Source organism: Hemiscyllium ocellatum, chromosome 25 (assembly GCF_020745735.1).
Source record: "Hemiscyllium ocellatum isolate sHemOce1 chromosome 25, sHemOce1.pat.X.cur, whole genome shotgun sequence".
NCBI classification, from domain to species: Eukaryota; Metazoa; Chordata; class Chondrichthyes; order Orectolobiformes; family Hemiscylliidae; genus Hemiscyllium; species Hemiscyllium ocellatum.
In genome coordinates this window covers 20,301,164-20,312,871 of record NC_083425.1, presented here as the reverse complement: position 1 = coordinate 20,312,871, position 11,708 = coordinate 20,301,164, and the positions used below count along the sequence as shown (strand labels likewise).

Below are 11,708 nucleotides of genomic sequence, written 5' to 3'. Positions count from 1 at the left end.
AGGACTGATAGCAGACGCACTAATGCGACATTTGGAATGGACAGCGCTCTCTACCATCCAACCCAAACTCTGGATCCAATCTGTTGATGATACCTTTATCACAACTGGAAGAAACTCACCTCCACATCAATAACATCCTCACTGGAATAAAGTTCACTAAAGAAGACGAGAACAATGGCAGACCTGTGAGGATCTAAAATCTGGTTTTAGGCTGTTGTCAGGAGCAACTATTTAATGCATGCTTTTACTAACTATAAAATGGCTTCTTAATGCAAGTAACATAAAATAACATAACAAAATGGCTTCCAGGAGCAATGGCATCTAACTCTGCTGAAAACTGCATTCATGAACTAATTGAAAGATATTAGCAAACAATGCCCTGTTCAAAGTATGAATTAACTAAGTAAGATATGACATTATTAAAGTATCGTAACTTGACCTTGGAAACCAAGTGTCCCAGAGATAAAGAAGTGCAAAACAAGTCAGTTTCCAGGAAATATCATTGGCTTAATTTTATGTCTATTTGTCATATCATTTCATTTTATTAGATCAATTTTGCAATTAAGGCTGTTTCGTTTGTTAAGAGACATATAAATGTTGTCGGTGTTTTAAGACATTGCACAGCTTTTCCATAGTACACAGAGGTTTTTAACCCCTGCGTTGGTAGATAACCTATGCCTGGCGTCATAATAAATTGTTAAAACTTGCTAAAAGAGACTGAGCTGCTAGTGTTTATTTGACCGATCGCGGAACCGAGAGGCCCCGCTTGGGAGCCCAGATTTACATATGGTGCCGTGACTCAGATACGGCATGGGCGGGTTGTGAACAGCGGTGTAAGAGCCTTCAGCCCTCCACTATTGAGTGTTGGGGAATCGGTCACCAAGACGTGAGTTGTTCATATCCATCTGGGTTTCATCTCATTCAAGTAGTGGTTGACCTGACCCCTCACTGTCAATCATCTCAGTCCAACCCGTAAAGGATCGGTCTCAGTAAGATAAGAGACACAAAGATACAGAGATATTTAGGATTTGGTGGAGTCCTATAAGAAAAAGAGATAAATAGGATCGGACAGGGTCCTATGAGAGAAAAGATAGCAATAAGATTCTGTCAGATTGGCATTGTTTAAATTGATACTTAAGTTGATCTGTGAGATAAGGAGGTATCGCGATATGTTATAACAGGATTATCGAGGGTTAAGGAAAGTCGACAAGGGTCTGTGTAAGTCAGTAGATTGTTGTGTGCTGACCGGCTCTTAAGTAGTAAATGTCTTGAGTCAGGACTATATATAAAAGGAAGTTTGTTTAAGATGGGTAATATGATATGTGTGAGAAGTTTCCAGAGAAATCTGACAGTCTATGGAAGATTTTGGCACTTTTAAAAGCAAAAGCAAAAGCAAAAGGAAAAGTCACCGGTGACTGGTAGTCAAACTTTCGATGGTTGGCCACTCATTAGTCTTATTGTTCATTGTCAGGCTGTTGATTAGTGGAAGATTTACATCAAGTTTATTTCTGTCATATCTGTTCGACTTGGCTTTGCTGCTTTTTGTTTCTGTTTGTTCTTTGATGAAATGTGGAGGGTGATCACTGCCTTTGTCATGTGAAAAGTAAGGAGAGCTGGTCAGGAACAAAAATGCTGTCAGAAAGGCTGATACAACTCTTGCTACTCGGCCACAAGATACTAGTGTGAGTACTCAACAGGGTCCTAGAGTCCGGACAGAAAAGTCTGATGAAAGCATCTTAAGATTTACAAAATTAGTAATAAAGAATCTGCTTGCCCCAGCGTTATGACAGGTGAAACCCCATTTAATAAGCCCTGGACCCACCCTGATGTCCACGTCATGTTTCAAGACGCCCCAATCTATTCGAGTGGCCAACATTAGTTTTAATTGGCTAGTACAAATCTGCTGTAATTACAGTTGCTTGCTTCAGGATGTCCAGACTTTAAAGAATTTGGCATACAGGGCACATTTGGCAACCATTAAAGACACCATTGTATTTCCCCTGGGTTGTGAGAATGCAGAGGTATGAAAAACTTGCCTTGAAAATATTGTTAGAATTGCAAATGGAACAGCTGAGAGGTATTTAGATTCTCAGACAGTTGGTTAAGCAGCAATGTGCCACAGCCAACATTTATAAGGGTAAACCACCATAATGGAATGTGTGTATGTGAAGAAAAAAGAATCAGAGCTGGATTGTTCCCTGCAGCTTGCAGAGAGTTTAACCCTTTCAGATTCAGTTTGGTTGCGTATTTGCTTGTTGGTGATTGAATGTTGTGTTTTGTTGCCTGGAGTTTGAGATCTGGGACTGTTTTGGATTTGATTTGCATTTTACAAATTTAACATGATTTCTTTTAAGGGTTAAGGATCCTTCAGAGATTATGAAATATTAACTCCTGTTCTTCTTACAGGCAATGACTGCCCTACTGTCAGTTTCTAACTAATCTTTTTATCCCTACATGAAAGGCAACCTTCAATTTCAAATCAGTTTAATACTGCGGAAGACAACATTATAACCTTTTGTTTCAGACTAGTTTGTTTCTGCTTAATTTTAAGACTGCTGTATTTAAGACTGGTGATTATGATGTGCCAGTCATTGCTTTATTTTATATTAATTCCCCTCCTTCAATGACAACTGAAGTTTCAGTTCAACATTAGGTTCTGACAAATCATATAATAAAATTAATATTTTATGGCTAATATCTGTGTCTTTGGATTTGGTCATTATTTGTACATCAGAAGTTTTTTGTTACCATTGAGTAGACAAGACCTTTTAAGGCGGCTGCAGTCTTTTCACGACCTATAGCTTTGTAAATGAGCAATGACTGGTCCGGACCGTTTAAGGAACCTAATCTTGGATTTAAATTACGGGACTAGAACCAAGTAGTTATAGTGGATTTCAAAGTTGGAAACAGTCCAGGAATTTCCAGTCACAAATGAGGTGAGCGGTGGTTTTCTATTGGGATGGCCACAACTGGACTGAACCACGATGCAAGTTACAGGTAAAACCGATAATACCCAGTGACCTCATGATCCCAAATGCTGTATGCCAGCCCTGATAGGGTTGTTAAGAACCAGGATACCCACTCGGGGCGGAACCTACCTCAGGTGCCCACCCGATGGCCACTGCTGGGCAACCTTTTCCCGAGGGGACACTGAAAATGGGGACAGGCATATCCCAGCATTACACCTTTGAGACTGGGAACAAGACAGCAAAATCCCCCAGGAACCAATAGCTGGCCCTTGCTTTAACTGTTGAAATGTGGCCACTGTGGAGTGAATGTGCCTTTAATGTTACCTTGGAGCTGATGTGGAGAATCGACATACTTTCGTTCTAGCAAAAGGAAAATCTACCAATGTACACTGACTCTTTATGATTTTGGTGTCTTGTGGGGACATTGAAGATTTTTATCCCCCAAGGAGCAGCGTTATAGTAATGCTGTTTTGTCCAATCAATCTGGCAATTATCTAGATGTTTGGCACATGCTGAATAAACTGATACTGTTTCCAAAGTAGTGGGCAAATGGATGCAGCCTTACACCCCAAACTTCTGGTCCCATCGGGTCTCCAGCAAAACCCGATTAGACACAGTATAAGGACAGGTATGCCAGACCTGAGTAAGGTACAGAATTCACGGGGCAAAGACCCTGTTGAAGAGTACAGATAGAATGGAGTACAGGTACATCATCGCATCACCCAGAAGGTGTGTTTGGAAATTCTGACAGTGAGAAGATAAAAGAGCAAGTCTTACTCCTGCAATTTTATGCAGAAGTGTCATAGGTGAGCGAGGAGGTGTTGCGAGTGATGGTGAGATGGACCAGGGTGTAACAGACGAAGCAGTCCCTGTGTAATGCTGACATGAAAAGGGAGGAGATGTTTGGCTGTGACATCCTGCAGGAGCTGGTGGAAATAGGAGACCCTTTGAGTGCAGACACTTGTTTGGTGAAAAGTAAGGACAAGTGCAGAGGCTGGTGATGTCGTTCTGTGGATAAGCTGACTAAAACAGGCCATAGTACTCCAGGTGTGGTCTCCCTAAGATCCTTTACAATCTCTACATGTTCTTTTGCCTCAGAACTCTCTGTAAAATGGTTTAACACATCCATTTGTTTCTTAACTGGTTGCTGTATCTGCATGCTAACTATCTGTGATTTAAGATTGGGGACAGCAAAGTCCCTTTGAATACCAACATTTCCCCTTACTCAGAATGTTCAGAACTTCTGAAAAGAGATCTTTGTTCTTAAATGTTAACTCTTTCTCTCTCCACGAAGGCTGTCCAGCTCACTATTTCCAGCATTTTCCATTTAGATTTCACACATATAACACATGCGTAGACAACAGCATCTTGCACTCACATTGTCCCTTAAATATAATAAAATATCCCAAGGCACCTTAGGTGCATCATCAAGTTTTGACACTGTAACTATATAAGGAGAAATATGAAACAAAAACATGTTCAAAAGAGTAGATTTAGAGAGGGAGAAGGTATAAAAGATATAAAGACAGAAAAGTTTAACTCCAGAATCAGTGGCTAGGCAGCTGAAGGCACATCCATTTTATTGTGAAACGATGAAAATCCAGAATGCCAAAGTACCACAACTGAAGAAGCACAAAGGTCATAAGGTTTCAAAGGACTGGAAGAGGTTAGAGTTAGGGATGTTATTAAGAAATATTACAGATGCATGTGAATTTTTATATGAAAGCTCTGCTGTTGGCAGACAATATTGGCTCAGTGAGCACAGGAGGGATGGGCAAATGGGCCTTGGATTTCTATATCCGTGTTTCTCTGCAGGTTTTATTTTTTCACTGTTTAGGGAGAGGTTAGATTTTTATTTCATAGGACAACAGTGAACGTTCTCACACTTGTCCATTTTAAATTTTATTTGCCCATACTCATCCATTGCTCTCTTTCTCTCCCTTGATAGCTTATGCCTTTCATATGTACTACTTACTATCACCTACAAGGCACGGTGGTACAGTGGTTAGCACTGCTGCCTCACAGCGCCTGAGACCCGGGTTCAGTTCCCGACTCAGGTGACTGACTGACTGTGTGGAGTTTGCACGTTCTCCCCATGTCTGCGTAGGTTTCCTCCGGGTGCTCCGGTTTCCTCCCACAGTCCAAAGATGTGCGGGTCAGGTGAATTGGCCATGCTAAATTGCCTGTAGTGTTAGGTAAGGGGTAAATGTAAGGGTATGGGTGGGTGCGCTTCAGCAGGTCGGTGTGGACTTGTTGGGCCAAAGGGCCTGTTTCCACACTGTAAGTAATCTTAAAAAAAATTGTGAAAACCTGAAGTCCCTAGATCAGATTCCTGAGAGACGCCAAGTGTCCCACCTTCCAATCTGAGCACGCATCCTCCTCTTTGTCTCCTAACTTTCGACCAAAGGCAGGTTTCTCTTGCTTGGAGCTTTATTCATAAAGGAATAACATTAGCAGTTTTGCAGTTAATTGAACAATTCTGAAGTCAGGAGAACTTTGAAGATTCAAATGAATGCTCCTTCCTAATGCCGCATTACTTTTGCACCTTAGTCTCAAGAATGGGAACCATCAAGCTTGGATATTCATTGATCCTAAGTTCTATTATTGTCTCTATTACAATTTCTTTTACCAATGCTGCACATTAAACATTATTGCAGCTTTCTAATTTACATTAAAGTGCAGGATAAAGTGGTAAACTATATTTGAGTGTCCATTATTGAAAATCGTCCTTGGTAATGGAATTAAGGAAATTTTTATGGAAGGCTTTTAGCAGCACATATATTTCTCGGCATCATGCTGATCTGGAGAGTTGGTCAGGTCCTTTGTTTCACAGGTCCAATGGAGTAGGCTGATATTAAGAGAAAACCATGACTTTATTTGTACAACGTTGAGATGCTGCCTGTCCAAATTGATCATGAGAATCCACAGCAACATTCTCTTGTGAAGTGGCCAACTATTTGGTGAGAACAAACCTCTTTTGTAATTCATCACTGTGGATTTCAACAATCTATTCTTTCATTTTAAGCATCAGGGTGAGGCAAGGTCATTATAGAGATGCAGATATCATAATTGCAAAGGGTTACCTCGGGGATAATGCTGGATTGCCCATGGTGTAGCGAGAAATAGTGTTTTCAGAGATCGAATGTTGGGCAGTAATCGTAATAATTGATTAAAGACCTTGGCCACATCCATATGGTGGGGCAAATTCTGAGTGGATGATTTTACGGAATGGCAGATTTTAAGGTGGATAGATTTGGTGAAACTTGTTTGCAACAGTACTACAGTGGTTGAATTTATCAGCCCATTCTTTGTACATGTACACTGAACAAAAAGAGGCAACAAAATGGGTAGAAAATATAGTCCTTTCAATTGGTATAAAATAGGAATATTCCATCTTCAGTAAACTATTTAACTTCCAGATCTGAAAGGAGAATGCCGGAGGTTATACGATATGAAAATCCGAGTATTCAAATCTTTATCAAGAGTGGACATCAGTTTTTGGACAAGGTTCGGAGTTTCCTTGCAACTGCTGTACGAGAGAACAAGATTCAACAAGAAAGGGCAAGAGACTATTTCAAAGAGGTATTCTTTTTAAATTTATAGATTAAATAATCATCAAATGTGGAAAGTATTTGATAATGTCCCCTCTAACAAACATATTGTTTAACTGATAACTGCCATTTACATTTCGAAAGTTTTTTTGATTGACATACCATTGGAGTGTCTACCACCATCCACCCAGCTTTGTGGCTTTAATAGACAGGAGGATTTCCCATGTACGTTTACACCATATAAAACACCCAATATAACAAACTGTCAGTTGTCTTTTTTATAAATGCAGCATTACAAGAGCTGGTTTCCCAGGGTCTTCAGGCAAGGATAACATTGCTTCTCCCTCCAACATCATCTTCCTTATCTTCCACGTGATCTATACCTGGCCATTCACTGCTAGGCCAGCAGGACAGGTGAGACAACAAGGGGAATAAAAGGAGTGGTGGAGAGATTGAGAGAGTCACTGTGAGACCAGTGGGAAGGGATGAGAGAACAGTAGGAAATGAAATGAGCATCAGTGAGAGTGAGTCATGGTGAGACCAATGGGAGGGGGTGAGCGTACAATGGGAATAAAAGAATCAGTGAGAGAGAGATGGTCACAGTGTGACCCATAGGAGGTTACTAAGGAAAATCAGAGAAGGAAAAAAAGGTTAAATGATTCATCAGTGAGTATCTTCCTTTTCTGTCTGTATTTGTGTCATATTAGGATCTACGAAATTAGGAATTTTAAAGAGGCTATCACAATGGTAAGGGAATTAATAAGATTATAAACACAGAGTAAGATCAGAGTGATCAAGTTAAATCAATAGTTTGAACAGGACACTAGCTGGATTCTTATAGAGGTAGATGATTCCAGATAATACCTTTTAAAAACTTTCTTCATACTTTTTCATCTTGTTTGTGAGGTGGTTGAAAAGGCTTTCATTAACAAGTGAGATTGATCTGGATTGTTGTGGCTAGGTCACAAGGAGACAATCTTCTATATTGTTAAAAATCACACAACACCAGGTTATTGTCCAACAGGTTATTTGGAAGCAATAGCTTTCAAAGCGCTGCTCCTTCATCAGGTGGTTGTGGAAAATAAGATCACGGTCCACAGAATTTATAGCCAGAGGAGTCCAGTGTCATGGAGATGAGATACATTAAACAATTTTAAATGATATTGTTGTGTCAGTTCTAGAGTCATGTAAAGAAAAAAAGACCTCGCATTTAAAAGAATAAGAGCTTTCAAAGTGTGGGACGGCTATATGATGGACAATTATGGCAATCAAATATATGCACAGCAAGATCCCATACACAACGATGAGATAAATGACGACACCTGATCTGTTATAATATTACTAAATGGAGAAATAATGAAAAAGTTTAGGTGGGAAAACTCTGGTGCATACATGGTAAAGGTCACAGTCAAGATGTCTTCAGAGCCCTCTAGCCTTTTCAATGTCACACCTTCTTCATATGACATGGAGTGAAGTAATTGCTGGACATTGATTTCTATGATGGTGGAATCGTGGGTTGAGAAATTGGATTATCAATTCACCACTCTTGGCTGAACACACTTCCAGAGATTTTAGACTCATCCATTCTTTTGCATTGGACAACTCGGAATGTTGGAGGATGAGCAGGCTTACAGGGCCCTGTCTGGTTATTTCATTCATTCTTCAGCCTCATTCTTGACTGGAAATGGCAGGGCTGCAGAGCCTGAGCCTGATGCATTGATGTGAAACACAGCCCCACACATGCAGAAGAAACTGTTGAATGATGTTGTGCATCTGCACCTCCATGCTATCCTGATCTGCTGACAGAACATATAGTTCTATTAAGGCAACATCTTTCTTCAATCATTTTAGTGCTGCTCCATCTGCTTTGCCAGGCCTGTTCATTCTGTGGGAAGTTTCCCCTAGTAGCTTAATCTATCTAGAGATATACTGGTTTAACCTGGGCCCCATTATTCCATGCTTATTGCATTTTTCTTCAGTACAAATGTTTCTGTTTCCATGAACTTGCTTCTCATCCTCCTGGTATTAAAATAGAAATGGTTCAACTTTTCAACCTGATGAGTAGCTCTCATCTATGTTGCAGAAATTACTATTTGGCCATTTTAAAATCCAGGCCAATGTACAGAATTAAAGGGAGAAAGCAGTGGAATGGCTTTAATTCATGATGTTCACTTGGAGATCCAGGACAGTCATGATGGGCAGAATCACCTCCTTCCGTATGTAACAATTGTGACATTCTATGTTTACATCTTTGTGACAGAAAAGCTACTTTTGAAATGTTTTGGTTTTTATTTCACAGATATTGCACATAATATTATTTTATGGCCAGATTAATCTTCCTAAGATTGATCCAGAAGAAATATTGCAGGAAAGTAACCGTCAATTATCTGCAAGGTATCCAGATGTCTTTGAGATGTGCCGCACCCACGTTCCAAAACGTCCCCCTTTCACAGTGCTACTTGATGCGGTAAGTTTGCAGATGACACCAAAATTGGTGGGATAGTGGACAGTTGCAGAGTACAATGGAACCTTGATCAGCTGGGCCAATGGGCTGAGAAGTGGCAGATGGAGATTAATTTTGATAAATGTGGTGTGGTGTGTTTTGGTCAGGCAAATCAGGGCAGGACTTATACAGTTAATGGTAGGGCCGTGGGGAGTGTTGTTGAATAAAGAGGGCCACTATACCTCAGGTAAAGGAAGAGGTTGAGAAGGAGAGTTGTTCATGATAACTTCAGCTGGTGATAGGAATTGAACTAATGCTATTAGCATCACACTGCTTTACAGACCAAATATTCAGCCAACTGAGCTAAACCACTGCCTAGTAGCTTTACATTGTAGGAAAGTTGTTCACGATATCCTACATTTGTCATTTGAAGGACTATTGATTTGGAGTATTGAGAGAAAGGATTTTAAAAATGGGAGCAGGAATGTAGAGATTGCTGGGGTAGATTGGCGGTAAGATTGAGAGGGAATTTATGCTTATAACTGAAGGAAAGAATGTGGTTAAGGTAGACTATTCCCAATGGGATCTGAAGAATGGCAGAGATATGCTTGGTAAGTTAAAGGGACACATTCCTGCTCTTTCTGGTCCTCAAACCATTGCTGGAGAAACACTCATTTGCTGATCCCTGCATTAACTGACAGGTTTCCTGAGCCCTGGGAAACTTGGTCCAATGCTGCTAAAATTAAGTGGTTGCCATGATTTGACAATTGCATTTAAATATTGTAATTACATCCTGCCTCTGCAGGTGGGGAATCCCCAGTCACATCACCAATCTGCTGTAGTCAAACCTGAATTAGATCTGTTCATGATGGTTGCCCTAAAAAGCTTATCACAATCCCTGACTCTCTTTCTTCTTGTGAGTGATCAACCTTCCACTCACCCTATTTTCTAATAAAAACAATGACTGCAGATGCTGGAAACCAGATTCTGGATTAGTGGTGCTGGAAGAGCACAGCAGTTCAGGCAGCATCCCAGAAGCAGTAAAATCGACGTTTCGGGCAACTTGTCCTATCTGCCTATCTTCTTTTCCACCTATCCACTCCACCCTCCTCCCTGGCCTATCACCTTCATCCCCTCCCCCACTCACCTATTGTACTCTATGCTACTTTCTCCCCACCCCCTCCCTCCTCTAGCTTATCTCTCCACGCTTCAGGCTCACTGCCTTTATTCCTGATGAAGGGCTTTTGCCCGATACATCAATTTTACTGCTCCTCCGATGCTGCCTGAACTGCTGTGCTCTTCCAGCACCACTCATCCAGAATCTATTTTCTAATATACCTGGCTTTGTAGGATTTTGCTCTGTGGTAATGATCGTCCCTAATTGGCTGTTTAGCTACAAATGAATGTGAAAACTAATTTGTCAAATGCTTTAAGTTTTAAAGGAGTTAAAGAAATGTAAGTTGTTAAGTTATTTCTTTTTTTTTGTATTGTACACATTTGTTTTACAGATTGTTGAAATTGTCGGAACAAGACATGAAGATAATGTTTTGCGATGTCTGTTGTTGGAGATAAATCATATGGAAATTCCTAATGGTAACACACTATGCCGGAATATTTTTGTATCAACAGTTATTAACTTGTGCTATTTTTCTGATGAGCATATGGGAGGTAAAACACTCAATTACTTTGGTGCTTCAGTGTCATGTAGAGGAGCTAGACAGAGAGAAATAATGATCGATACATTGTGCTGCTATACATGGCACCGTGACATTAGCTGGGCAGTATGTGTCGCAAATCAGTACAATCAAGATGCCTTTAGATTTCCTCCTCGTGTCCACTCGATGGCATTTAACATATGCACTAATAGACAAAGCACTCAGGCAAGCCAACGTGTTGAAAATCTTCTGGCTGGATTCAGGGATCAGCAAGTGCCAAGGTTTCTTCAAATTGTCAGAGATCTCAGGCAATTTGGATCCTTAATTCCCAGAGCACCTTGTGAAAGGTGCTTTGACATGTTCCCAAACATTCAGTTTTATCCATTTCCACAAGCTCATGAACCTGCTCATTGGGAATATGGAAACTGTGCAGAGTGTGAATCACTCAGCCAGCTTCTGAAGTCGCATGAGCAAATTGTCACAAGGCTGCGTCGTAACCCATTTCAAATTGGACATGATGAATTAATAAATGCAAAAAATAGACGACTTCGACGAAACCTCCAACTGTTAGAGTTTAGATTCAGGGGTGTAGTTCCATTTTGAAGATAATCAATTATGAAGAGATCTGCCTGGAAAGATTCCTAAATTGAAAGCATATTAGAATACACAGTATGTCATGTTCCTGATCAACCTACTAATAAGTATACTGCTTGTATACAGCTGTGGAGTATTACTATGGCTTTTTACAATGAATTTAATTCAATGGACTGAGATTCTAGGTTACATATTACCAGTTTTCAAATTTGCATTTCCTCTGTTTAATTGTTATCCCTCTGCAGTACATCAAACACAGTATTTGCACTTTTAAAGGTTGAAAACACCTGACTTTCTCCAAGCCACGATGGTGATGGGTTATCACTGAACTGGAGCTTCCACTCACTTATTACTGGGGCTCTTTTTAAGGTCAGCGCTTGTTATAAATTACACCTGGAGGGTAGGGAAGGACAGGGGAACTCCTCCTGCATTGTGATGGTGCTGTTTTCATTGACCAGGTGAAACTTCTGCAGAAATTTGAAAATTAATCATGTCA

General features: G+C 40.3%; 1 protein-coding gene across 1 annotated transcript; it reads left to right on the top strand.

Moving 5' to 3' along the window:
• The first annotated feature begins 1,203 nt into the window (after positions 1-1,203).
• LOC132827861 (uncharacterized) lies at positions 1,204-11,329 on the top strand. The gene is made up of 4 exons (XM_060844614.1): positions 1,204-1,218; positions 6,389-6,551; positions 8,820-8,987; positions 10,472-11,329. Exons 2-4 carry the CDS (start codon positions 6,402-6,404, stop codon positions 11,219-11,221), a joined length of 1,068 nt encoding a protein of 355 aa, XP_060700597.1. The 5' UTR covers positions 1,204-1,218; positions 6,389-6,401; the 3' UTR covers positions 11,222-11,329.
• The last annotated feature ends 379 nt before the right edge of the window (positions 11,330-11,708 follow it).

Bases quoted from the DNA above. Each gene is read 5' to 3' on its own strand.
- LOC132827861 (XM_060844614.1), top strand. From the start codon at position 6,402: ATGCCGGAGGTTATACGATATGAAAATCCGAGTATTCAAATCTTTATC. The intron at 6,552-8,819 runs GTATTCTTTTTA...TTTATTTCACAG, and splicing joins CAAGAGACTATTTCAAAGAG to ATATTGCACATAATATTATT. The intron at 8,988-10,471 runs GTAAGTTTGCAG...TTTGTTTTACAG, and splicing joins TCACAGTGCTACTTGATGCG to ATTGTTGAAATTGTCGGAAC.